Consider the following 27,429-nt stretch of genomic DNA (forward strand, 5'->3'; position numbering starts at 1 on the left):
AGCCTACCGTGGGGAACCTTATCAAACGCTTTGCTGAAATCCATATACACCACATCAACTGCTTTACCCTCATCCACCTCTTTGGTCACCTTCTCAAAGAACAAAGAAAGTGAGGCATGACCTACCCTTCACAAAACCATGTTGACTATCCCTAATCAAATTATTCCTTGCTAGATGATTATAAATCCTATCTCTTATAATCCATTCCAAAACTTTGGTCACAACAGAAGTAAGACTCACTGGTCTATAATTACCAGGGTTGTCTCCACTCTCCTTTCTGAACAAGGGGACAACATTTGCTATCCATCAGACTCAATGGGCCAAAGGGCCTCTTCTGCACTGTAGTATCCTGAGATCCTGTGATGTGACTTAAACCTACAATCATCAACCTCATGAGGAGAGAACTATCGACTGAACCCTCGGCGGGTGATACTGAGACAGGTTTGTTGAGGAGTCTTTACTCACCTGGTGGGTACAGGAACCTCAGTCAGAGCGCCCAGCATCACAGCTTCCTTCAGACGCACAAAGGCAATGAAAGGAGTGTCGAGGAAGTCCACCTCACCCACCAGTACATTGGAAGCCTCAGCATCACGTGGAAGTTTCTTCATAAATTTGTTCTTGAGCTGCAGCGAGAAAGCCAGAGTGTGATTATTATACGGAAAGCGGGTCGATCAAGCACAAGACAGAGAGATTCAGCCACTGTAGGCGGCGGTACAGTGGCACAGTGGTTAGCACTGCTGCCTAATGGAACCGGAGACCCAAGTTCGATTCCCGGCTTGGGTCACTGTCTGTGTGGAGTTTGCACATTCTCCCCATGCCTGCATGGGTTTCCTCCCACAGTCCAAAGATGTGTGGGTTAGGTGGATTGGCCGTGCTAAATTGACCTAGTGTCAGGGGGATTAGCTTGGGTAAATGAGTGGGGTTACGGGAATTGGGCCTGGGTGCAATTGTCATCGATGCAGACTCGATGGGCCAAATGGCTTCCTTCTGGTAGGGATTGTGTGATCAGTAACGCATTTCTAGCTTGATAGTTTTGTGACGTTACTTTGGAGGTGGTTTCTTAATGAATAGCAAAAGGCTCTTTGGTAGATCACTCATTGGAGCAAAGTCCATCTGCCTTTTCAACATTGCTCTCTCCTTCAGCCGTGCAACCTTGGGCCATGGTTAGAGGCAGGAACATCTCAGTGAGAAGATTAAACATCCCCTGATCTCATGGCTCATTTGTGAGGCTTCTGATTCTTGTAAAACCATCTCCAAGGTAACTCAACCAAACCTTGTGTTGCCCCAGTCAATGCCTGGCATGAATCCTCTTTCATCCACTTGCAGCAACTCTTTATTTTCTTGACAACCAAAGGAGACCAGAGGTTTTCACAAGTTTACAAAGACACAAATCTTAACTCTGGCACAAGGAAAGCAACATTTCCACTTGCCAAACAAGGACATCTTTCCGACAAGCGTTACTCAAAATGGAAACACTGCCCTATTCAACAACAAAAATGCTTGGCAAATTCTTTCCCCGAGCAGAGGGGCCATCTTTCTACATGGAATGGTGCACAGAAAGAGGTCACAATGGGGGGTATATTGCAAAGTCACAGTGAGTGGCATTGAAAGGTCCACCTACAGTGCTGAGAGTGCCAGGATTCTGACCCCGTGACAACCTAGTGATATATTTCCAAGTCAGGATGGTGTGTGACTTGCAAAGGAACTTTCAACTGATGATGTTCCCACGAGAATGCGGCCCTTGTTCAGCTAGGAAGTGAATGTTCCTGGATTCGGATGCATGGTCCCATTTAAAATGTTATTCCAGAAGCATCCACGATTGCAAAATCCAATCAAGCTACACTTGAATCAGCTGTTGTTGTATAGCATTTTGCTCAATATCTACCAATGGCAGCCAGTGTAAAGCCCTCCACCATCCAAATGAAGGAAGTCTTTCATTTATATAGCACCAGTCACAACCTCAGGACATCTCAAAGTGCTTTCTAGCCAAAGTAACCAAATGCTAGACTCTGCTGTAGTGTAGGAAATTAGCCAGACAATTTGCACACACAGTAATGTGACAGTGAGCAGATCATTTGCTTTATGTTGATTTGGGTTGAGGGATGAATGTTGGCCAAGACACCAAGGAGAAACCTAGTCATCACTGAATCATAGAATCTCACAGAGTATAAGAAAGCCATTCAGCCCTTCGAGTTGCACTGACCACATTCTCACCCAGGCCCTATCACCATAAATCCATGCATTTACCCTAGCTAGTCCCCCTGACACTAAGGGGCAATTTAGCATGGCCAATCCACCTAACCTGCACATCATTGGACTGTGGGAGGAAGCCGGAGCTGGAGGAGGATACAAAGATAGGGAGATGTATAGGAGTTGGAGAGAGCTACAGAGATAGGGAGGGTGTAGGAGGTTACAGAGATAGGAGGGTTGTGAGGCTGGAGGAAGTTACAGAGATAGGCAGGGGTGTAAGGGCTGGAGGAGGGTGCAGAGATAGGGAGGGTGTAGGGGCTGGAGGAGATTACAGAGATAGGGTGGGGTGAGACCATGGAGGTATTTCAAGACAATGATGAGAATTTTAAATTTGGGACAAATGTGACAAAATTACTGAATTAAATACCTTCTGATTTATCTGATTTTAACATGAATTTCCACATCTTATACCATTCCCACTTGGAAATATTTTGTCATTTCCCCACTGTCATTCAGTCAATACGCTGGGACTCACTCTCTAACAGCACTGTGGGTGTACCTACACCATGTGGACTGCAGCAGTTCAAGAAGGTGACTCACCAGCGCCTTGTCAAGGGGTAATGAGGGATGGACACTAAATACTGGCCTGGCACATGACTCGCACACCTCTGGAAGAAATGATGAACCCTGGGAATGGGCTGTCTAATTCCACGGGGCCAGGTTTCTGAGATGTGAAATTACCAAACTAGTCAGCACTGGCTTTTCTAGATTTTCCCAATGATTTTTTTATCCCTGGTGAAATCTTCCTAACTATGTCTCAGTTCCTCCTCTAAGCCTCCTGTCCTCTCCGACAACACAGCATGAGGAGTCCCTCATGGGCCACTGACACGTTTGGATCCGATTAAGGTCAGCAGTGAGAATCACCTGATCTTTGTCCGGTTTGTCTGAGATATCATTCATGCTTCCTGTAGTCAGGTTGCGATGGGTCAATCCTGGGCTGCCTGGAAAGGAAGACCAGTGGCAGGGATTAAAACAGGACATTCATCAATATTCACAGGAAGCTAACACTCAGCTGAGAATAGAGACAGAAAGTATACAGTCAGGAAAATAGATACGGAGAGAAGGAAAGAAGTGCTTCCTGCCTATCGAAAGTGGCTGCTCTTCTTGTTCCTTTTCTGCTTGCTTGGTAAAGTAAGAGGCAACTTTTCCCACAGTTTGCCCTCGCTACAGGAATTAGGTTCGGGATGGGTTGTGGTCTTATCGGTGAAGTATTGACTAACTTTCTTTTATTCATTCCTGGGACATGCGCATCGCTGATTGGCCAGCATTTATTGCCCATCTCTAGTTGCCCTTGGAGACCAGTTGAGAGTCAACCACATTGCTGAGGCTCTGGAGTCACATGTAGGCCAGGCCAGGTAAGGACGGCAGATTTCCTTCCCTAAAGGGACATTAGTGAACCAGATGGGTTTTCCGACAATGGTTTCACTGTCATCAGTAGATTTTTAATTCCAGATATTTTTTATTGAATTCAAATTCCATTATCTGGGGATAGATATTGGCTGGAACATATGGATTAGGCCATTCAGTCCCTCCTGTTCCAAATAGATATAAGAAAGAACTCCCTTTTTCTTCAAATGGGTCTTTACATCCACAAGAGAGGGAAGATGAGGCATTGGTTTAATGTCACTTTAGCAAGACGGCACCTCCAAGATTGTGTCCTCCCTCAGCTCTGGGATGCTTGTGAAGTAAGTTAGGTTGCCCTGGGCTCCCAAGGATGCTGCGGGGATGCAAGTTCTTTCTTCCTGCTCTCTCTCTGTTGGTTTTCCGGGGTGGAGGAGGAGGAGGGGGGAAGGGGGGGGAAGGGTCAGGAGGTTGATTGCCAGTCTGCTGGGCTGCGTTTTGATTGCTCCTTCTGTGGCAGGTGGTGGGAATCGAACCCAGAGCTGCCGGCTCAGGGGCAGTGATATTCCTCACCAAACCACAGGGCCGTTCCTGAGGGTGAGATGCCCCAAATCACCCCAGAGAGGAGACGCTTTCCTGGTGTAAGTGGGAGTAATTGGTAACTCGTTTTAATGTTTCCATTAACCCTTCAGCGCTGCAGAGAAGCTGGACACTGATAGGGAAATAAATCATACACACTACCCGTGGAGTGAATCCGAGCGATAACCTTTAAAAATCTACACCAAAGTTACCCGCTGGCTTCTAAACAGAAAGACTCCAATCTGAGTTTAAAGAAATGTGCTCAGTATCAGCAGAGGGACAGCAGGATTGAGGGTGAATTGCGATGTTCTACATTGCTCTACAGATGCCATTGTACTTGCTGCAGTTTCTCCCAGTCTATCATCAAATCCCCTTCTGGTTTATGGACGTGTGGAGATACTCACTGCCAGGTCAAATCTCCTGATCTTAAAGAACATTCGATGGGATCAGCCGTGTGTAGGTTTTGTATTTCTGGTTACACTCGCTTTGGGGAACAGGGTGTTGGCCAGATGTTGATGACGGATTCCCATCAATCTCTATTACCTCTAGGGATGCGATCTTACAGCCCGTTCACGCCACGCTCCCGCTCCAGTGAGGCCGGAGAATTTGATGGCCAGCCAAACCTCTGTTCACTGCGGCGGGACAGGAAAATCCCACCGGTGTGAACGGTGGTAAGATTCCAGCCACTGCCTTATTGCAAATGGCCAATCAATGCCAGTGATTCAGGTGTCAAGCGGAAGAACTAAAACTACCGAGGACTGTCCTGTAGCTGCACAGAGCGCGGAGCCTGTGTTTCACACCAGGAATGTCGCACCCATATTGAGACAGATTGGGCAACCCAGCCCTCACCTTGCTTATCAGTTAGATTGGCACTGGGAGGACTGTGCCTTAGCTAAACTAAGGAGCTGGATAGCAAGCTTACTGAGAGATTGCGATGGAGAGAGCAAACCCAGCTCAGGGACAATCCAGCTCAGGGAAGTCTGGTCGGTAAACGTTGGGACTAGAATGAAGGGGGCGGGAATGGGATGGAATCCGTGTTCCAACAAAACCATTCCCTGCCGACACAGCACAGGCATTTGGTTGTGGGGGAGACGGGGGGATGGGCTGGTGGGAGTGGGGAGGGTAGGGTGATACCGGGTGGGTGTTGGGAGGGGGGTTAGAGCATGGGGATGTTATTGGGGGGTGGGTGTGGTGGGTTGAAGGAGGATGGTAATGGGTGTTGGGGATGTGAATTAAAACTGGTGGGTGGGCGTTGGGGTCAGGGTGTTGGGGGGTTGATGAGGGTGGGGGATGGTAGTTGATGTTGGAGGGTGTGGGGGGTTGATGAGGGTGGGGGGTGGTAGTTGATGTTGGAGGGTGTGGGGGGTTGATGAGGGTGGGGGGTGGTAGTTGATGTTGGAGGGTGTGGGGGGTTGATGAGGGTGGGGGGTGGTAGTTGATGTTGGAGGGTGTGGGGGGTTGATGAGGGGGGGGGATGGTAGTTGATGTTGGAGGGTGTGGGGGGTTGATGGTGGGGGCTTTGTCAGAAGCTATCACTGCAGTTGGCTTGTTAATCCTGTGTCGGTTGTCAAGAGGGAAATGATGACACTGGATAGGTTCATGCTGAGGTGGACAACTCACCAGCAGGAATCCCATTGGTCATTGGGTGATGGGCCTGGTTTACCCGGTTGAATATCTGTCTTCACTCAGTGGCTGCAAACCTGGTGATCACCCGATCCCACCGGGTTCCCACCCATCCTGTCGGAGCAAAGATGCTCCTGGGACCTATGGAAAACTACCTGATATTGTGAAAGTATCACTTCCCGTAGCAACAGGAGGAGGCCATTCAGCCCTTTGAACCTGTTCTGTCATTCAATTAGATCATGCCTGATTGGTATTTTATCTCCATCTAACAGCCTTGGTTCCGAGTCTTTAATACCCTTATTCATCAAAAATCCATCAACCTCAGTTTTTATTGGCCTTCAGCCTCAGCAGCATTTTAAGGGAGAGAGTTCCAGGATTTCACTCCCCTTTCTGTGAGTAAATCTTCCTGACTTCATCCCTGAACAGCCTGGCTCTCATTATAAAGTTCTGGTTCCTTTGTTCTGGATACTCTCCAGCAAAGAAAGTGCCTGCCCTCTATCAACCCTATCAACTCATTAAATCATACTGGCTACCTCAGTTACATCACCCTTAATCTCCGAGCTGGGGAACTATAAGCCCTGAGTATGCGTGGAAACATAAATGGCTGGATTTGCTATTGGTTGGTGGGGTCCCCGTGTCGACTAGGTCATATTGTCACCCTCCCCACTGCCACTTTCATTACCTCGTTGGCACAAGTTGGACTTACTGAGCAGTGCCATTCTTTGGCTCTGCTGGGCTCGGAGATCCTGATCCGAGTTTCGGGATGCCAGGCAAGGCAGAGAGCTCTCGAGTGGGTTGCAAGCTTATTGTAGGCCGTCGATAGTGAGATGGAGCGTACACGGCAGCAAGGCAAAGGTGAGAGAGAAAGAAAAATCTAGCAACAGCAGCAGGAAATCTGATTGACAGCAAACAAAAAGGATAGTGAAAGCAGAAAATGACAGAGTAGCAACTTGATCCTTGGACAACACTGGAGAAACCACAAGGAGCAAAATCAACACATCAACTTCCATCATGATGCTCATCAAATTTTATCAACCAGGGGTATGTGTTTTACTCAAATACTTTCCTTTCAGAGACATTTATTCCATGATGTGGAGATGCCGGCTTTGGACTGGGGTGGGCACAGTAAGAAGTCTCACAACACCAGGTTAAAGTCCAACAGGTTTATTTGGTATCACGAGCTTTCAGAACGCTGCCCCTTCATCAGGTGAGCGGCCCCATGATCGAGGATGACACCCACAAGTTGCTGGAGAGAGCGGACCTGCCCAGGAAGATCCCGTTCAACTCAGTGGCCCCACTCACCTGATGAAGGGGCAGCGCTCCAAAAGCTTGTGTTACCAAATAAACCTGTTAGACTTTAACCTGGTGTTGTGAGGCATTTATTCCAATTCCGCAAATTTTGCTCCAATATTTGAAAGGGGGAAATTTATTTCAACGTTTCACGAATTGTTTCCAATACTTGGATGAATCTGCTGTTAGCTGATTGGTTTTGAAAGCAGAAATCTCCACTCAACTGGTCTGTCCCATCCTGGTCAATGAAGTTGAACTTGCAAAATGAATGAAGATGTAAAATAACAATTACATATCCTGAAGCTTGTAAATCTGTATCACTGAATAAAGACCCAATGGATTGGTTTGGATACTTTGGAAAACTAAAACGAATTAAGATCCACTGAAGTTACTCCAATTTGCTGAAGTAGAACCCAGTTTAAGCATTGTCTCTTCACCAATTACAAAAGAAGGATATGTAACATGCAAACATATTCAAAATTCCAAATGATAAACCATATGAGAACAATCCACAATCAGAAGATTTAACAGTGCACGGTAGGGTAAAGTTTGTGAGGCGGAGACCCTGGACGCAGCCTCACTCGGTGAAGAGTGTGGATCAGCGAATCCAGTTGATTTGTTGGTCATTTTGCCAATGGAACGCCGTGAATTGGCAATACTGTCCCCCCCCCGGGCATCCCAATTTGTTTCAACTTGTGTCTGCAGTCCCGCCCATTGCACAGGGGCAAAGACTCCCAAAATTTACCCCAGTGCACAAACCGAGATCCAACCAGCTCCACCACCAACATTCCAAATGATTTCATGTATGGTAGTCATACCCAAAGATGTCGCGGTGACTGACTGGCTTTGCAATCGACTCTTTTCTCCAATAATTTGACTCTTAAATCAATAATGAACCACCAATCGGGGGCTCGGTGAATTATTGAGAAAGAGTACACCTTATTGCATCAAATCGTCAGGATGGAAGAATATTTTAAACACCAATCAAAGGAATTATCTATATTGTAGCTTCACAAGCTTCGGAAACTTTCAAACCCTGTGCGTACTTTAGATTTCAAATTTCTTTAATGTGTATTTTCCAATTACAGACTGTTGTTACACAGTAAGTTATGCTGATCTGGGATCCATTGCCTAGAAGGGAATCATGCCCAATGGCAAATTTCAAAAGGGGAAGTAGGTTAATATATAAGGAAGAGATGGAGAAGGAGCAGGGGGAGTGGGTTTAAAGGACAGCTCTTCCAAAGGGCTGAAATGGTCACGATGGGCCGAATGTCTTCTTTCTGTACCATGTGATCCAACCATTCAAGGTTGGGTGGAATGCATTACGGGAAAGAAGCAATGTTCACTCTGAGGTTTAAGCCAGTCAATCAGCACTCCATCTGCAAGGCCAATCAAATTCAAAAGTAGTAGGATAGAGACAGAAACCCTTACTGCGGGAAAGGGACAATCCTTCAAGTGTAAAGTTAGAGACATCTCTTGTCAGGTGGGAGCGTCATGGCTCTGTCTTGGGGTAACCGTAGCAAAGAATTATTTGTTAAGAAGTTGCAAAGGGGGCTCACTAGACAGGAACCAATTGTTGAACAAGGCAACATTATGCAGAAAAATGACCCAACTCATTAACCCAATGTCACTCAACAAGGTTTTAAATTCTCCACATCTACCTGATGACGAGAAGCTCTGCTTTACAAGTTTCTCCGGACAACAATTTTCCATCTTCTTTTCTGTCTCCGTTACGACAAATTATATTCCATGCCAATCCCCACTACTCGGAGCTCTTAAAAAGCTGTTCCGGGTGTAACAGGGATAATTTTATTGTCCGTGGCTTTGGGAACATGTTTTAAGTGGCTTTCTGATAACCACAGAACAAGTGCGAACAGCTAGAGGCATCCCAAGCCATTCACTGTCACCTGTAAGTAATGTACCAGCAACTACCATGAGGAATTTCTCACCTGTGAAGAAGTCTTTCCTCGTTGTGTCTTCATTGCTTATTTCACACAAAGGATAGTGGAAATCTAGAATTTCCTCCCCAAAAAACCGTGATGCTGAGGAGGGGGGGCAGGTGGGAGGAGGGCGGCGGTTGCAGGGTCAAAGCAGAAGTTGAGATATTTGTTGGTTAAGATTGTTAAGCATTATGGAACGAAGATGGGTAAATGGAGTTAAAATACAGATCAGTCATGATGAGATAGAACAGGTTCAAAGGGCCCAATGGCCTCCACAGGCAGTCACGATGGTTAGCCCTGCTGCCTCACAGCACTAGGGACCCAGGTTCGATTCCCGGGTCGAGTCACTGTCTGCGCAGAAGCTGCATGTTCTCCCCATGTCTGTGTGGGTTTCCTCTGGGTGCTCTGGTTTCCTCCCACAGTCTGAAAGACATGCTGGTTAGGTGCATTGGGCCGTGCTAAATTCTCCCTCAGTGTACCCAAACAGATGCCAGAGTGTGACGACTAGGGGATTTTCACAGTAACTCCATTGCAGTGTAAGCTTAATGTAAGCTTACTCGTGACACTAATAATAAATAAATAAACTTTAAACTCCGGCCCCTGTGAAGGAAATTGCATCTCATGCCAATGATCCGTATTTCCGTTCCCATTTTGGGAACACTGACTTGTTCTCCCAATAAGACATTTGGACATTCCAGTCCCCCTGGGAAGTGGCTGATGCCAATTGGAAAAGTTCTAGATCCGGAACCTGTCTATCAATGAACAGCGGGTTTTTAAGTGATTTTCACCCACCGTGGTATGAGACCATACATGTTGGATGATAAGGGAGGGTGTTAGTGATGGAATGTACAATGGTGGAGGGCAGTTGGGGTTGAAGAGTAAGGGAAGGGAGGTGACTGCAGCAAAGTGGCACCTGTATTACCATTATCTGAGGCGGAAAACAGCCTACTTGCACTTGACACCGTCTTTCCGATTTCGGCCAGGGAGCGGAGGTTGGATTTTTTGGTCTGGTGTCGATGCTTGCGTAACAGAGCGTAGGTCACTTTCTCCTTCAGCTCGGCTTTCAACAGTCCGTGTGCAATCTGGTTGTCGATTATCATCTCTGGCAAACAAGACAAAGGGCGTCAGTGGGGGCAAGAAATTGCACAAAATTCTGAACTCTGCAACAATAAGGTCGCAACCAAACACCTCAAGCTGCATTCTTATAGCTCCTTTCACATCCTCGGGACATCTCAAAACACTCTACGACCGACTGCACACTTTTTGAAGTGTAGTCACTGTTGTAATGTAGGAAACACTGCAGCCAATTTACGCACAGCAAGATCCCACCGACGGCGACGTGATGAATGATTGGATAATCCCACTTCAGTGACCTTGGTTGAGCAATTAATGTCAGGCAGGATGCCAGCGAGAGCTCCCGTTTCTCCTTCGCGACAGTGGCCATGGGTTTATATTTTGTGCCTGCCATGAGAGGGCAGATGGAGCTGCGGTTTAAAGAGATAGCGCTATGACATTCCACAATGGCGCCAGAGTGAGGTGACTTCTTGCAAACTGTTCCCAGCACACCTTCTAATTCTATCTTCTACTCTCGTTCTATGCTGCTAAATTCTGCACTCTTTCGTTTCCTTCTCTATTTACGACATGCTTTGTACAGCGCGCAAGGAACAATACTTTTCACCGTATTCCCAATACACGCGACAATAATAAATCAAATCTAATCGAATAATATTTCATCCAAAAGACGGCACCTCCAACAGAGCAGCACTCCCTCAGTAACTGCACTGAATTTGGTGTAGCATTCCATTGATGTAGCAACTTTCGGAACGTTAGCCTACATTTTGGGATTAAATAGGGGCTTGAACATCTGACTCTGGGGCAAGAGTGTGTCCCACGGAGATTGTTGGCAACTAACAGAAAACCAATGGACACAGGGGGTCCGAAATATTCATCTCTGCACTGGGAATAGTCATTTATAAAAAAGACTATATCCAAAGCATTTAAGCTGGGAAGAGTATGAACAGCCCACTTCCTCTGGAATGTGTTGCCAGTTGGTGTGCTGGGTGCTGATGGGAGGTACACTGGGGGCACAGTGGTTAGCATTGATGCCTCACAGCGACAGGTACCCGGGTTCAATTCTGCCTCCGGTGACTGTCTGTGTGGAGACTGCACATTCTCCCCGTGTCAGCGTGGGTTTCCTCTGGTTTCCTCTCACAGTCCAAAAGATGTGCAGGTTAGGTGGATTAGTCATGCTAAATTGCCCCCTAGTGTCCCAAGAGGTGTACGTTAGCAGGGTAAATACGTAGGGTTATGGGGATAGGGCTTGGGTAAGTTGTTCTACTGGAGAATCAGTGCAAAGCTGATGGGCTGAATGGCCTCATTCTGCATATTAGGGATTCTATGATTCTCTTGTGTCCCTTAAAGAGGGAACTCCACTGGATACTGACTGGAGCAGAGATGACAGCTGTGTGTATTCTTGGGAAACACTTGGACTGAGTGATGACCATTCCAGTTGAATCACTTTAAGAGGTCAGAGAGGAATTTTCCAATGTATTTTCCCCTAACTTGTCCCACGCCTTTGTTTTCCTTTGCCTGGATTTGTGGTGGGGGTGGGAGGTTAGAATTACTTTGCTGGGTGGGGAGGTGAGGAGAAGGGAGACATGTCTAGATTTGATGGACTGGCCATCATGACGTGCAGGATGGACTTAACCTGCCTTTTCCTCTCCTGCCACCCACACCCCCACTTTCACATGTTGGGAACAGTGATACAAAAATGTCCTGAGGGGTAGAGGATTCAGATCGGGGAAACTCACCAGTGATCTGAGGGAGTGTGGAGGCCTCCAAGTCCAACAAGACTAATCCTTTCTCTATACAGGTCCTAAGTTCAAATAAACTGTGCAAGGAGAGCGTGGCCACGTGAGGTTTGCTCCATCGTTCTCCACCCTCTTCAACCTTCTCTTCAAACTTGATCCACCTGTTAACGAAGGAAGAGGCCATTAAAACGTGACTGCATTTCACAGCCCCACATATCCTGGGCTGAGCCAAATGATGATTCCCCCTGTCATTCCTGCCAGCTGCAGGGTTGGTTTTACAACATTATTTGTATTCATAGAACTCACACCACAGCGGTTAGCACTGCTGCTTCACAGCTCCAGGGACCTGGGTTCGATTCCCGGCTCGGGTCACCGTCTGTGTGGAGTTTGCACATTATCCTCGTGTCTGCGTGGGTTTCTTCCAGGTGCTCCGGTTTCCTCCCACAGTCCAAAGATGTGCGGGTTAGGTTGATTGGCCGTGCTAAGAAATTGCCCCTTAGTGTCCAGGGACGTGTAGGTTAGAGAGATTAGTGGGTATAATATGTAGGGATATGGGGGTAGGGCCTGGGTGGGATTGTCTTCGGTGCAGACTCGATGGGCCGAAGGGCCTCTTTCTGCACCGTAGGGTTTCTATGATTTTATGAGTATTATTTGTATTGCGTGGAACTATCCTCCACTTATTGCATTCTGCTTGAGAGGTTCGCCTGCTTTTACCGGCAGGCTTTGCTGGCATTTCAGTTTCTTTGGTGAGTAGAAATAGACTGTTTGTTGTAGTTTATGAATAAATTAAACCACCAGTCGGGTCCCCAGAACAGTGGGTTAGCACTGCTGCCTCACAGCGCCAGGGACCCGGGTTCGATTCCCGGCTTGGGTCACTGTCCGTGTGGAGTTTACACATTCTCTCCATGTCTGCGTGGGTTTCCTCCGGATGCTCCGGTATCCTCCCACACTCCAAAGATGTGTGGGTTAGGTTGATTGGCCATGCTAAATTGCTCCTTAGTGTCAAGGGATTAGCAGAGTAAATATGTGGGGTTATGGGGATAGGGCCTGGTGGTTGGTGCAGACTTGACGGGCTTCTGCACTGCAGGGGTTCTATGATTCACTGACGGGCACAATGGTGCCACTATTTGTCCCAACAACAAATATTACGGGAGAACTGTAGCTTCTCAACATGATGGGCCGAACGGCCTTCTTCTGTGCCATTACACACCTGTGATTCTTTGATTTTTAACCATTCTAGGGCAGTCATTGGAGTTCAGTGTTCCGATCACAAGCAGCAGTGTTACATTAACACGGGGACATGTGCCAGCCAGAGACTGAAGAGATTTCACAGTTAAAAAAAACTGCAAAGTGGAGATTGTTAACTGTCCATCGCCCAAGATAATAAAACCACCTTCATTAACATCTGTCACAGCCTCAAGATGTTATTAATCACATTACAACCAATGCAGCACTTTCAGAAGCATAGTCACTGCTGTAATGTGGGAAAGGTGCCAATCATTTTGTACACAGCAAACTCTGACAAACAGCAATGTAATAACCTCCGTTTAGTGATGTCGGCTGTGGGGATAAATGTTGGCCCAGGAGACCAGGAAGAACTCCCTCCTGCTCTCTTACGGACTTTGACAAGAAATTGAGAATGGGGATGGGCCATTAATTGGTCAAAAGAGTGACAGGTGGGTTCAGAGAGAAGGAGGTCGATGACAGGGATTTTGGAAAGGGCGGGGACATTGCCTAAGGAGTGGGACACATTCCTGTTATCAGGAATCTGGAAGGTTAAGGTGTTGATCAGCAGTTTAGTGGGAATGAATTCTATAGAAGCAAGATGTGGGCATCACGGACGAGGAAATTTTGGGCAAGGACACGGGGAGAGAGAATGGGGACATTGGAGAGAGAGGCGGGCTAGGGTGAGGGAGACACACAAGAAGCCTTGGCTTGGTAAGGAAGAGGAGGGAGGTAAGTCACAAATGGAGTTTGAATAAATGGTCTCTGTCTCAATGACAAGGAAAATCAGAAGCTCCAGGAAGTGGGAGATGAAGGGGAATGCTGACCCTCAACCTGCACTGACACACTCAGCCCTGAGCTGATGGCCCCAGTGTGAGATCAGAGTACAGACTCCATGGACATTGGTACTGGAGCGCTCCATGGCTTGAACTGCTGAGCCTTAAACTCTTAGGGCGGGATTTTCCAGCCATGCTTATCCCAGGACTGGAAGATCCCTCCTGAGGCCAATGGACCTTTGCGTGGGCCATGTCCCGCCTGCTGCGATTCCCGTGGCCAAACAGAAAAATTCTGTCTTTAATGTTGAAAGGCTTCCAAGCACGCCAGACATCCCATGAACCAAAAATTAAAGACATATACACGTCCAATCGCCAAATATTTATCACTCAGCGAACATGTCTGCTCACTGATCACACTGCTGTTTGTGGGATCTTGCTGTGTACTAACTGCTGCACCCCCTACATTATAGTAGTGACTACACAGGAGAAGCGCTTCATTGGCCTTGGGGCCTCCTGAAGTCATGAAAGATGCTGGGAAGGTGTAAGTTCTTTGTTTTTAAGTGAATTGGGGATTTTCTCCGCGAGGGGGTAGTTCCTACCTGGCAGTTTCCTTCCACTCCATCTCTTGCCCATCAACCGCCAAAAGTTCATCCAGTTCCGTGAAGAGCTGTGGGGCGGGACTCTCATCATCTTCACCAAGGATGAAGCGGATTCTCTCAGCCGCTGGTGATACTATAGTGGTGGACACAGTGCCGTTAGCCCACACAGGATCAATCACACACAACAACACAACGGCACTTCTAATCACAGAATCTTACACTGCAGAAGGAGGCCATTTGGCCCATTGAGTCTGCATCGACCACAATCCCACCCAAGCCCGATCCCCATAACCCCATGCATTTACCCTAGCTAGTCCCCCTGACACTAAGGGGCAATTTAGCACGGCCAAGCCACCTAACCAGCACGTATTTCGGACTGTGGGAGGAAACCGGAGCACCCGGAGGTAACCCATGCAGACACGGGGAGAATGTGCAAACTCCACACAGACGGTGACCCGAGCCAGGAACCGAACCCAGGTCCCTGGAGCTGTGAAGCAACAGTGTTAACCACTGTGCCACCCCAACAATGTAGTTTAAAATATGTCCAAAATGTTTTGAAGGAAAATCTGACAAGAATTGGACACTGAGCCACATCAGGAAATATTACAAATGATCAAGAGTTCTCAGTCAAGGAACAGAGCTCTGACAAAGGGTCATCCAGACTCAAAACATTGGCTCTATTCTCTCCCCATAGACACTGTCAGACCTGCTGAGATTTTCCAGCACTTTCTGTTTCTGTTTCAGATTCCAGCATCCGCAGTATTTTGCTTTTTCTTAATCAAAGAACGAGGTTTGAAGAAGTGTCTTAGAGGTGAGCGAGACAGAGAGGTGGAGAGGTTTAAGGAGGGAATTTCTGAGTTTGGAGCGGTTGAACATGAAACCACCAATGGGAAAGCGATGGAAATTAGACATTCTCAGGAGCTCACATTCGGAGGTGTGGTGTAGATCTGGAGACAGTTACAGAGATAGAGGGGGTTGACGTGAAAACAAGGATGAGAAATTCTTGTTCTAAGGTGGCACCTTGGCATAAAGCATCACGGTGGCGCAGTGGTTAGCACTGCTGCCTCACAGCACCAGCAATCCAGGTTCAATTCTGGCCTTGGGTCACTGTCTGTGTGGAGTTTGCACATTCTCCCCATGTCTGCATGGGTTTCCCCCGGGTGCTCCAGTTTCCTCCCACAGTCCAAAGTTTAGTTGGAATGGCCGTGCTAAGGTGTCCCAAGATTAGGGGATTAGTGGGGTAAATATGTAGGGTTACAGGATGTTCTGTTGGATATTAGTAAATTACGTCAGTTGACAAATCCAAGATATTTTTCTCACACAAGATGGTGATGGAGCTGAAGAAGAAAACGCAAGAAAGAAATTATTCCAGCACCTCATGCTGGCTCAGGCTTGTAACTGCGCCATTACAGACTACTTTTTACATACAGGAATTCCATAAATACACTCACTGCCCTCGGGGGTGGAGAATTCCAAAGATTCACCACCCTCTGGGTAAAGAAATTCCTCCTCATCCCGATCCTAAGTGACTTCCCCCTTATTGTGAAATTGTCCCCTGGTTCTAGACTCCCCACCCCTGGGGAAACATCTGACCCCACATCCACCCTGAAATATTTGGTAGTTTCAATGAGATCCCCTCTTATTCTTCCAAACTCTAGAGAACACAATTCCAGTTTTCCCAATCTCTCTCCATAAGACAGTCCCACCATTCCCAGGAACAGGTCTGGTGAACCTTTGCTGCACTGTCTCGGTGGCAAGGGGGCCAAAACTGTACAGAGTGCTCCAGGTGCGGTCTAACCAAGCTGTTACACAATTGAAGCAAGGCCTCACTACTCCTGTACTCAAATCCTCTAATATTCCATTCGCCTTACTAATAGCTTGCTGCACCTGCATGTTAGCCTTCAGTGACTTATTGACAAGGACACCCAGGTCCCTCTGTACATCCACACTTTCTCATTTCTTACCATTTAGGAAATAATCTGCACATCTGGCTATTTACCTCACATTTTCCCACGTTCCATCTGCCATGATCTTGCCCACTCGCTAATTCTGTCCAAATCCTCCCATAGCCACTTTGCATCTTCATCATAACGCATATATAAAGGCCTGTATTCTATACATGTATGTTAGTAATTCCTGTTTACATATGTCCATAAAGAAAAGTGAGTTACTAATAAATGCAATCGGAAATTCAGGGGAAACTACTTCACCCAGAGAATCATAGCATCTCCAAAGTGTAGAACAAGGATATTCGTCCCATCAAGTCTGACCTGACTCTCTGAAAGAGACTCTCTGAAAGAGGGCCATCCAGGCCCTCTCATGACCCTTATCCCCTTAACCCTGCGCATTTCTGGATCATTCACCCACCTAACCTGGACATCTTTAGACACTAAGGGGCAAATTAGCACGGTTAATCTCCCTAACCTACACATCTTGGAACACTAAGGGGAATTTACCATGGCCAATCCACCCAATCTGTGCCTCTTTGGACCGTGGGAACAGACCGGGAGTACCCGGGGGAAACTCATACAGACAAGGGGAGAACTCCCATGTATTCAGACGCCACAAAGTCACTCAAGGTCGGAATTAAACCCGGGTCCCTGACACTGTGAGGCAGCAGCGCTAACCACTGTGCCACCGTGCAGACAGCGGTGAGAATGTGGAACTCGTCTCCGTGGTGAGTGGCTGTGGTGAATGGTATTGATGTCATTAAGAGGAAGTTAAATAGTGAGGGAGAAAGGATGTTGATGGGAGTTCAGGGAAATTGGCAGGGAGAAGATTCATGGGGCAGCATAAATGCTGTCAGAGACCAGTTGGGCCGAATGGCCTGTAAATTCTATGTAAGATTATTTAACTAATGAGTAATTAGTGTGAAATTCCCCTAGTCTGAAACTTGGAAGCATTTATTAATCATTTTGCAGTAACATTTGTTCAGTCACAGACTGACTTTTGTGGGTATTTCTGGATCAGTTCATCTCTAATCTTTGCTGGTGTAAGCACAATGGGCTGTAAGGCCTCTCTATCCTGTATCGTTCTAGAATATGGATCAGAAAACAGAGGGCTGCTCCCTGTGTTTGCAGGGGGAATTTGGAGAATCTCAGGGCTATTCTAGGCCATGGCTGGATCTAGTCCAAGCCCTTGGTTATGTCTGAGAGCTACCAAATTATCCTGAATGACATCCGAGCTATCCACAGTAACACAATCATAGAAATCATAGGATCCCTACAGTACAGAAAGAGGCCATTCGGCCCATCGAGTCTGTACCGACCACAATCCCTAACCAGGCCCTACCCCCATATCCATTCATGTTTTACCCACTAATCCTCTAACCTATACATCTACGGTCAATTTTAGCATGGCCAATCCACCTTACCCGCACATCTTTGGACTGTGGGAGGAAACCGGAGCACCTGGAGGAAACCCACGCAGACACGAGGAGAATGTGCAAACTCCACACAGACAGTGACCCAAGCCGGGAATCGAACCCAGGTCCCTGGAGCTATGAAGCAGCAGTGCTAATCACTGAGCTACCATGCCACCCAATTGGCCACTACAACACCTGGTCTGGCACTAGGTATGCCAACTGTGATTAATGGCACAGTGGCACAGTGGTTAGCACTGCTGCCCCACAGCGCTAGGGACCCGGGTTTGACTCCCGGCTTGGGTCACTGTCTGTGTGGAGTTTGCACATTCTTCCCGTGTCTGTGTGGGTTTCCTCCGGGTGCTCCGGTTTCCTCTCACAGTCCAAAGATGTGCATGTTAGGTGGATTGGCCACGCTAAATTCTCCCTCTGTGTACCCGAACAGGTGAAGGAGTGTGGCGACCAGGGGATTTTCACATTAACTTCATTGCAGCGTTAATGTAAGCCTACACGAATAGATAAACTTAATTTAAATGTATTCCTGAAGGTTTCATCATGACTCCCCCCACGCCACCCCCCCACCAAATTCCAGCCATTATTCAGACAACACGTTCCCTCCCCATGTGACACACTGACTTCCCACCAAAGAGAAAGCAAAAGGTTCATTATCCAATTGGAAGGTGCTTGACTGTCAATCAGGGAGCAATCTCTCCCCATTTTCAATATTTTTATATCCGGTAAAGAGAAACGTCCAAAGAAAATGACCAATAAAACAATCTCTTTTTCATGTCCTGGTGGTTTCTCTCCAGAGTTGCACGGAGCCGTGTCCTGGAGACTGATCTCCAATTCTCAGAGACCCCAGGCCAATCCTGGAGGGTTGGCAACCCTACTGGGCAGACCCCAGCTGGGGCACTGTGTCCAACTGGGCCATCACACCTTAGCAGGTATGACAAGGTCTTAGAGAGGGCGTGGAGGAGGAATAATTCCAGGGACGGGAGGCATCAGTTACATGGTGAGGTGAAAGAAACTCTGCGATTGTTCTGCTTGGAGCAGGGAAGGTTAAGGGGAGATTCAATGGAGGTGCTCAAAATGAAGTGGGGGGGGTGGTTTTGATACCGTATTTAAGAAGAAACTGTTTCTACTGGTGACAGGGTCAGTAACATAGAATCTCCAGTGCAGAAGGAGGCCATTCAGCCCATCAAATCCACATCACCCACAATCCCACCCAGGTCCTACCCCCATAACCCCATGCATTTACCCGAGCTAGTCCTCCTGACGCTAAGGGGCAATTTAGCACGGCCAAGCCCCAGGGGTCGGTGCTGGGGCCTCAGCTTTTTACCATTTATATAGATGATCTGGAGGCGGGAACCGAGTGTGTGGTGCCGAAATTTGCTGATGACACCAAGATTGGGGGAACGGCAAATTGTGCAGAGGGTGTGGAGAGTCTACAGAAGGATCTAGATAGGCTGGGCGAATGGGCCAGGAAATGGCAAATGGAATTTAATGTTGGCAAGTGTGAGGTGGTCCACTTTGGTAGGAAGAATGGTAGGAAGGACTATTACTTACGTGGCGAAAAACTGCAGCAGGCGACGGTGCAGAGGGACCTCGGGGTCCTTGTGCATGAGTCGCAAAAACCCAGCTTGCAGGTGCAGCAGGTGGTCAGGAAGGCGAATGGGATGCTGGCCTTCATAGCGAGGGGGATTGAATATAAAAGTAGGGAGGTCTTGCTGCAGCTGTATAGGGCATTGGTGAGGCCGCAGCTGGAGTACTGTGTGCAGTTTTGGGCGCCGCACCTGCGCAAAGATATTTTGGCCTTGGAGGGAGTGCAGAGGAGGTTTACTAGGCTGGTACCGGAGTTGAGGGGGTTGAGCTATGAGGAGAGGCTGAATAAACTAGGCTTGTACTTGTTGGAGTTTAGAAGAATGAGGGGAGATCTCATTGAGACGTATAAGATGATGAATGGGATGGATAGGATAGAGGGGGAGAGACTCTTCCCGCTCAAAAAACAGTAAGACTAGGGGGCACAGCCTCAAGATAAAGGGGAGGCGGTTTAGAATGGAGTTGAGGAGGAACTTCTTCACTCAAAGGGTGGTGAATCTCTGGAATTCTCTGCCCGTTGAAGTGGTGGAGGCTGCCTCGCTAAATATTTTTAAGACGCGGGTTGATGGGTTTTTGATAAGAGAGGGGATTAAGGGTTATGGGGAGAGGGCGGGAATGTGGAACTGAGCCACGACAGATCAGCCATGATCTTATTGAATGGTGGGACAGGCTCGAAGGGCTAGATGGCCTACTCCTGCTCCTATTTCTTATGTTCTTATGTTCTTATAAGCCACCTAACCCGCAGATCTTTGGACTGTGGGAGGAAACCCACACAGATACGGGGAGAACGTGCAAACTCTGCACAGACAGTGACCCAATTCCAGAATTGAGCCCGGGTCTCTGCACTGTGAGGCAGCAGTGCTAACCCGTGCCACCGTGCTACCCAGAGGAACACCCAACTAAAATAACCGGCAGATGAAATAAAGGGAAGATGAGGGAGATCTTTTCACACAGAGGGTTATTGTGACTTGAAAGGGGAGCGGGGATAGGTTTCCCCAGAATTTTCTAAAGGTAAATGGACCTGTGATTGAAAGGGGCTAATTGGCAGGCTTATGGGGGGAAAGCAGGTAATAAATTGGACAATCCTTTGCAACAGCTGGGGCAGACATGACTGGGTGATAAGTACTGTCCTGAGCTGTAAAGTCTACCACCCTAATACTGTCCTTCAATGCTGCAACCCTCATCTCAGACTGGGGCTCAGCAGAAAGGCAAGCCACCCGAAAAACATTCCGTCCTAGTGTTGAAGAGAAGTGGGGTAATTTGAGTGAGGTGCTGCAGAGTTACGGGCACCTGACTAGTAAAATAAAAGTTAATCTGTGAATGAGTCACGAGCAGGGGAATTCAGAAGCACAATGGCTGTGTAAATTTTGGGTACAGCTGTAGGTGCTAATCACAAGGCATTATCATATCGACCAAAACATTCCTGGAGGCCTTCGAAACTTGCAAGTCATTTTTGTAAAGGTTAGAAAGCCATTCTGATTGTGTGCAACCCTTTACCCACCCCCCCCTCCCTGCTCCCTCCACTCGCGATGTTGACAGTCCAAGGCTGTGCATCAGTCAAGAACCAGAGGAAGCAGGACAAGGGGATAAGTTCCTCCCAATCATTCTGATTTCATACAACATTCACCAGTGTTAATACACCAATTCAGGACTGGTTTTAAATGTGTTCCAGGCGGGACAGAGCACTGGGTCCAGGGAAGGCGACAACAGAATGAGATGCCAACTTGGGCAACTGTTAGCAACGACCGCTGCTCCTTCCTCAGGTGAGTGGAGGTAGGTTCACAAACACAGCATATATAGACAGAGGCACAACTGCAAGGTGATTACAGATTCTTCACATTCCAATCCGTAATCATCTTGCAAATGTGCCTCTGTCTATATATGCTGTGTTTGTGAACCTACCTCCACTCACCTGAGGAAGGAACAGCGCTCCGAAAGCTCGTGAAATAAACCTGTTGGACTTTATCCTGATGTTGTGAGGCTTCTTTCTGTGCCCACCCCAGTCCAATGCCAGCATCTCCACCCAGGGTTGTCCTGGAGTGCGTGGTCATTGAAGACCAAGCTCCAGGATACCGCTGTGACAGTAAATCTCAGAGTAACTCACAGGCGCACTCAGAAAGCTATGCTTTTTAATGTTAATTTTCCTTGAATATTTATTTGCTTTCCAATTGGCCATGAGTAGGATAGGCAAATGAGGGTGGAAAAATCTGGCAGACGGGGTGATTTGATTTGATTTATTAACGTACTTAACATACTTAATTACGCTGCCTTGGCAAAGCAGCCAGCATAACTAAGGACCCACACACCTGGACATTCTCTCTTCCACCTTCTTCAATCAGGAGAAAGATACAAAAGTCTGAGGTCCCGTACCAACCGACTCAAGAACATTTTCTTCCCTGCTGCTGTCAGACTTTTGAATGGACCTACCTCGCATTAAGTTGATCTTTCCCTACACCCTAGCTATGACTGTAACACTACATTCTGCACCTTCTCCTTTCCTTCGCTATGAATGGTGTGCTTTGTCTACCTAGCGCAAGAAACAATACTTTTCACGATACATGTGACAATAATAAATTAAACAGTGGCCTTGGGGGGACATACTCAAGATTCTGGAGTGGGACCTGAACATGCAATCTTCTAACTCAGAGTTCTAACCACAACACTAGAAACAGGAGCCAGAGTAACCACACACCCTGTTGGCCTTGCTCCACTCAATACCACATGGACAATCTCCAGTTTCAGCTCCACTTTCCCCCCTACTCCCCATATCCCATGATGTCCTAGGGGAACAAAAATCTATAAATATATTCAACAACCACCACCCCCGGGGAGAGAATTCCAATGTTTCACACTCTATTGAGTGAAGAGATTTCTCCTCCATGTCCTATTTCCCTCCAGTTATTCTACGATGAAAGGTTCTGGGGAGAAAGCAGGATTAAGCTATTGAGTTGGATGATCAGCCATGATTGTGATGAATGGGCAGAGCAGGCTTGAAGGGCAGAATGGCCTCCTTCTGCTCCTATCGTCTATGTTTCTCCTCCTCTTGGCGCTAAATGATCAATCTTTTTATCCTGAGACCATGCGCCAAGTTCCCCAGCCAGGAGGAAACAATGTCTTTCAAAGCCAAACCCTTTCGGAAGCTTTGTCAGTTCCAGTGAGATCGCCTCTCATTCCTTTAAATTCCAGAGAATATACCCACTGAACCTTGTGAAGGGAAAGGCCATTTTAAACACCAATTTATTAAATCCCAAACCATTTGATTGTCAAGGCAACATTACTGCAGAATCGCCATGACTCCGCAAGGACACTGAAGGAGTTAACAAATTGGATTGTCTTCTTGTAACCAAGCCTTGGCTAAACAGTAACTCTTAGTAACCACATTCACACATAAATGTTTAACAACCTCTCAGTTACATCAGGCTCCCAGAAGTGTAAAGATCAATAATTCATGCATTTCATAATCTGGTTTAATATCAGAGTGAAATCTAAACTATCAGCAGATATATGTACCGAGCAAATTCTAACTTATTCACAAGTAATTTGTTTGTCTTGTTCACCAGGCGCTGATACTTTAGAGATTCGAACGCTGGGTGGATTAAATGTAGAAGTCGCCACATTCCCAGAGGCTGCTTCCTCCTTTTGAGAAAGAGAGAGAGAGAGAGAGCTGACTGGTGGCAATTTAACCCAAGGATCACCACACCTCAGGCATGGTGGTGGTGTGGGGGGGGGGACAAGGCTGAGAAGGAGGAGCCTTCATGAATAACCTCAGCTGGTACGGGAATTGAACCCGCGCTGTTGGTGTTGCTCTGCATCAATAACCAGCTTTCCAAACAGGGAAGACCAAGGCCAGGATTCTCCCAGAGCCAGAAAAAAAAGTGTTGAATTTACCGTGAAAACTGGAGCCCTGGAGCATTCAACAAAGAAAATTACAGCACAGGAACAAGCCCGTCAGTCCTCCAAGCCTGCACCCACTGAATTAAAACCCCCTACCCTCCCGGGGACCGTTTCCTTCCATTCCCATCCTGGTCATGTATTTAAATGATATTACAATTAGAATTTTAATACTGATAGGCAGGGGGATTAAGGGTTACGGGGAGCAGGCGGGAAAGTGGAACTGATCCACTTCAGATCAGCCACGATCTTATTGAATGGCGGGGCAGGCTCGAAGGGCTAGTTGGCCTACTCCTGCTCCTATTTCTTATGCGCTTATGTTCTTATCCCCATTGATTCCCAGTGCAGAGCAGACACTGGCGGAAATCTGGAGCTGTGCGACACTATGGCGCCGGAACGCATGTACAAGCCCCGCGCATTCCCACCCCACCCGCCCCAAACGGGATTCTCCTGGCCTGCTGCGCTAAAGGGTTAGTGCAACAGGATAGGAGAATCACCTCCCAATGGGAGGTGCTATGTATTTATAAATATATAATGTATATATAGAATGAGCTAGCAGAGAAGGAGGCCAATCGGCCCATTATGTTGGTACTACTTTTCTGAAAAAGCTTTTTAAAAACAACTATTTCCCCATTGGATGTAGGTATGATTGGCTAAGCCGGTGTTAATTGCCCTTGAGAAGTTGGGGATGAGCTGCCTCCTTGAATCCTATCAGCTTCCCCTTCTACTCCATTCTCCCTCCTGTGTTGATCCAGCTTCCTGTGAATGGATCAAAACTATTTCCCTCATCCATTTCCTATGGGAGCCAGTCCCACATTCCCGCCACTCTCCGGGTAAAGGAATTTCCGAATCGGATTTACGAATGACCGTCAGTTCTTGATGCCTCGAGTTTTCCCCTCTCCCCTACGTGGAAGTACTTTCCCTCCGTGTCTGCCTCAAACCTTTCACAGTTTTAAAGGTCACCCCTCAGTCTTCTCTTTACAAGTCACCCCGCCTGTTCAAGTATTCCTGACCTGGCCTCATGTGGACTTAAGCGGAGTACAGAGGAGGTTTATAAGAGCGTCGCCAGGGCTGGAAAACTATGAGGGAGAGATTGGAGAGTTGGAGTTATTTTCCTTGGAACAGAGAAGGCTGGGGGATGACTTTGTAGGGATGTACAAAATTATGAGGAGAAGAGATAGAGTGGACAGGATAAAATTGTTTCCCTTGGTGGAGAATTCTAGAGCCAGGGACATAGATTCATGATAAGAGGCAGAAGGAACATGAGGAGGAACTTTCTTTACGCAGAGGCTGGTGGATGTCTGGAATTTGCTGCCTGAGTTAGTGGTTGAGGCAGAGACCCTTAGCTCTTAAGTACGTGGATCTGCATCTTATGTGCTGTAAGCTACAGGGCTATGGGCCAGGTGCAGGAAGGTGGAACTAGAAAAGGGTGTCCTTGGGCTGGTGTGGACAAAATGGGCCGAATGGCCTCCTTCCATGCAGTAACTGTTTTATGGTTCTATGGATAGGGACAGGTCTTGTGATGAGTCTTAAGGATGAAGGGAGAATAACAATAGCTACTATCACTGTCTACCACCACATATACCAGGCAGGCCCAGGGTGCAAGAGTAAGAGAGATGGGGATGGGGAGACTGGGATGGGAGGCCCCTTCGCCCTTACCCTCGCAGGCATGCAACGGGCAATCAGCAATGAGAAAACTGAGGCCAGGGCAAGGAACAAGCACAGACACACAATGCTCCATTTTCCTGCTGTTTTCACAGATTTCAGACAAATTAGCAGATGGGATTGTACCTACTGAAGGTTCAGTGGTAGAATTCTCACCCACCATGCGGGAAGCCCAGGTTTGATTCCCAGCCAATGCAAAGCCCCTTTTTAAGGGTGGCATGGTGGCACAGTGGTTAGCGCTGCTGCCTCACAGCACCAGGAACCCAGGTTCAATTCTGGCCTCGGGTCACTATCAATGTGGAGATTGCACATTATTCCTGTGTCTGCGAGGGTTTCCTCTGGGTGCTCTGGTTTCCTCCCACACTCCAAAAGATATGTAGATTAGATGGACTAGTTTTGATTTGATTTATTTTTATCACGTATTGGTACACAGTGGAAAGTATTGTTTCTTGCGTGCTCTGTGGTCAAAACATACAGTTCATAGAGTACACAGGGGAGAAGAAAAAGAGAGAGTGCAGAATGTAGTGTTACAATCATAGTCAGGGAGTAGAGAAAGATCAACTTAATGTAAGGTTGGTATAACATACAGTATGGTCCTGGTAAATTGCCCTTGTGTCGTAAAGTATTGGGATTAAGGGGGATTAGTGGGGTAAGTGTGTGGAGTTACAGGGGTAGGTGGGAGTGGCGCAGGGTAAGATACTCTGTGGCGAGTCAATGCAGACTTGATGGGCTGAATGGCCTCCTTGGAGGGATTCTTCGATTTGTAAGGTGACTAATGAACTTCGACACAATGCTGGAGCAGCTGGGTGGAAAGGCCTGTTTCTGTGCTTAGTGTTTTGTAAAACGTAGCGCAGAGAATCTTTACACCAATTGCAATGTCCACCTATTGCTATTCCAACTTTAATTCAGGCTTCGTCTTATCTTTTATTCTTTCCGACTTTGTTGGCGTACAACGGATGAAGCTGTGAACCTTCACCCCAATTCCTCTTCACCTCTTTACCCAACTGTGGGATTTCCACAACTGTTTTGCCTCTGGTGTGCTCTCTCTCTCCACATGTCCTGGGATTCACACAGCTGTGTGGAAACTCCTCCACAGGCTGGAGATAAAAGCCTTCAAACCTGGGAAAATTAAACCCTCGCCCTTTGTAAGCAACCTGCCCCAATGCATTACACTGTTATTCCGTTTTACCTTTCGCTGTTAAGTTCAATATATTAAAAAAATAATGATTGGAGACATGGAGGCAATCTAATTTATAATGCAGTAATACCGTGATTAAAATTTAATCAGCATTATATAAAGAGGCACAGTGTGAGATCTCTGACTCTGATGACAGGTTTAATCCACTGAAATTCCATGGTGAATATTTGTTAGACCCACCCAGCATCTCCTGTGACACCAATCCCTCAATTATCTCGTGTTGCAACCACGAGTAGCAGTTGTCTCTCCCAAAAATATCATGCAATATGTGGTCTACAAAGTCCAAACTGTACCTACTGGTTTAGGATCCTTGCGGTTTGCCTGTGAGAATTTAAGTGTGAGAGTGTTTATCCGAAAATAAACTCACTCGGTTGTGGACAGAGGTTATAGAGGCTCTGGGGGAAGGTGCAGAGTGAGCTTGCGAGGGCGATATCACTGAAAGCTTCGCTATTGTGGATGATGGGGGCGCAGTGGTCAGCACTGCTGCCTCACAGCGTCACAGTCCCCAGGTTTGATTCCAGCCTTGGGTCACTGTCTGTGTGGAGTTTGCACATTCTCCCCGCATCCTTCCAGATGCTCCAGTTTCCTCCCACACTCCACAAAGATAGAATAGAATAGAATTCCTACGGTGCCATTTGGCCCATCGAGTCTCCGCGACCACAATCGTGTCCAGGCCCTATTCCCATAACCCCACATATTTACCCTGCTAATCCCCTGACACTAAGGGTCAATTTAGCGTGGCCAATCAGCCTAACTCGTGCATCTTTGGAGTGTGGGAGGAAACCAGAGCACCCGGAGGAAAACCCACGCAGACTTGGGGAGAATGTGCAGATTCCGCACAGACAGTGACCCAAGGCTGGAATTGAACCTGGTGCTGTGAGGCAGCAATGCTAACCACCATGCCCCAGGATAGGTGAATTGGCATTGATTTACTGCCAAAAGAAGTGTAGGTTAGGGGGGATTAGCGGGGTAAATATGTGGGGTTACGTGAATAAGAGCAGGGAATGGGCCTGGGTGGAGCACTGTTTTGGACAGTCGATGCAGACTTGCTGGGCCGAATGGCCTCCTTCTGCACTGTCAGGAAAAGACTGACCAAGCTAGGCCCTGTCACTAGGATAGAGCGGTGAGCGGAAAAGTCTTTAAAATTATGAAGGAGTTTGAAATGTTTGATTCAGAGAAAGTACTTCCACTTGTGGGGAAATCTGAAAATAGGTAACATAAGACAGTCAACAATAAATTCAACCGGGAATTCAGGAGAAACTTCTTCACCCAGACAGAGATGG

General features: G+C 47.3%; 1 protein-coding gene across 5 annotated transcripts in view; it reads right to left on the reverse strand.

Moving 5' to 3' along the window:
• LOC145347908 (electrogenic sodium bicarbonate cotransporter 1-like) overlaps window positions 1–27,429 on the reverse strand; it is a 169,244-nt gene that overhangs the window by 104,190 nt on the left and 37,625 nt on the right. For 3 of the 5 annotated variants that reach the window (XM_080195903.1, XM_080195878.1, XM_080195894.1), the window contains 5 exons: window positions 14,433–14,565; window positions 11,834–11,994; window positions 9,946–10,125; window positions 3,115–3,191; window positions 466–623 (listed from right to left, as the gene is read on the reverse strand). In XM_080195903.1, the coding sequence (XP_080052029.1) occupies window positions 466–623; window positions 3,115–3,191; window positions 9,946–10,125; window positions 11,834–11,994; window positions 14,433–14,565 (709 nt within the window). The remainder of the gene's footprint in view (window positions 1–465; window positions 624–3,114; window positions 3,192–9,945; window positions 10,126–11,833; window positions 11,995–14,432; window positions 14,566–27,429) is intronic. The other 2 variants (XM_080195886.1, XM_080195912.1) reach the window with 1 other exon arrangement.

Source organism: Carcharhinus amblyrhynchos, chromosome 1, assembly GCF_965287045.1.
Source record: "Carcharhinus amblyrhynchos chromosome 1, sCarAmb.v2.hapA, whole genome shotgun sequence".
Lineage (NCBI taxonomy): Eukaryota > Metazoa > Chordata > Chondrichthyes > Carcharhiniformes > Carcharhinidae > Carcharhinus > Carcharhinus amblyrhynchos.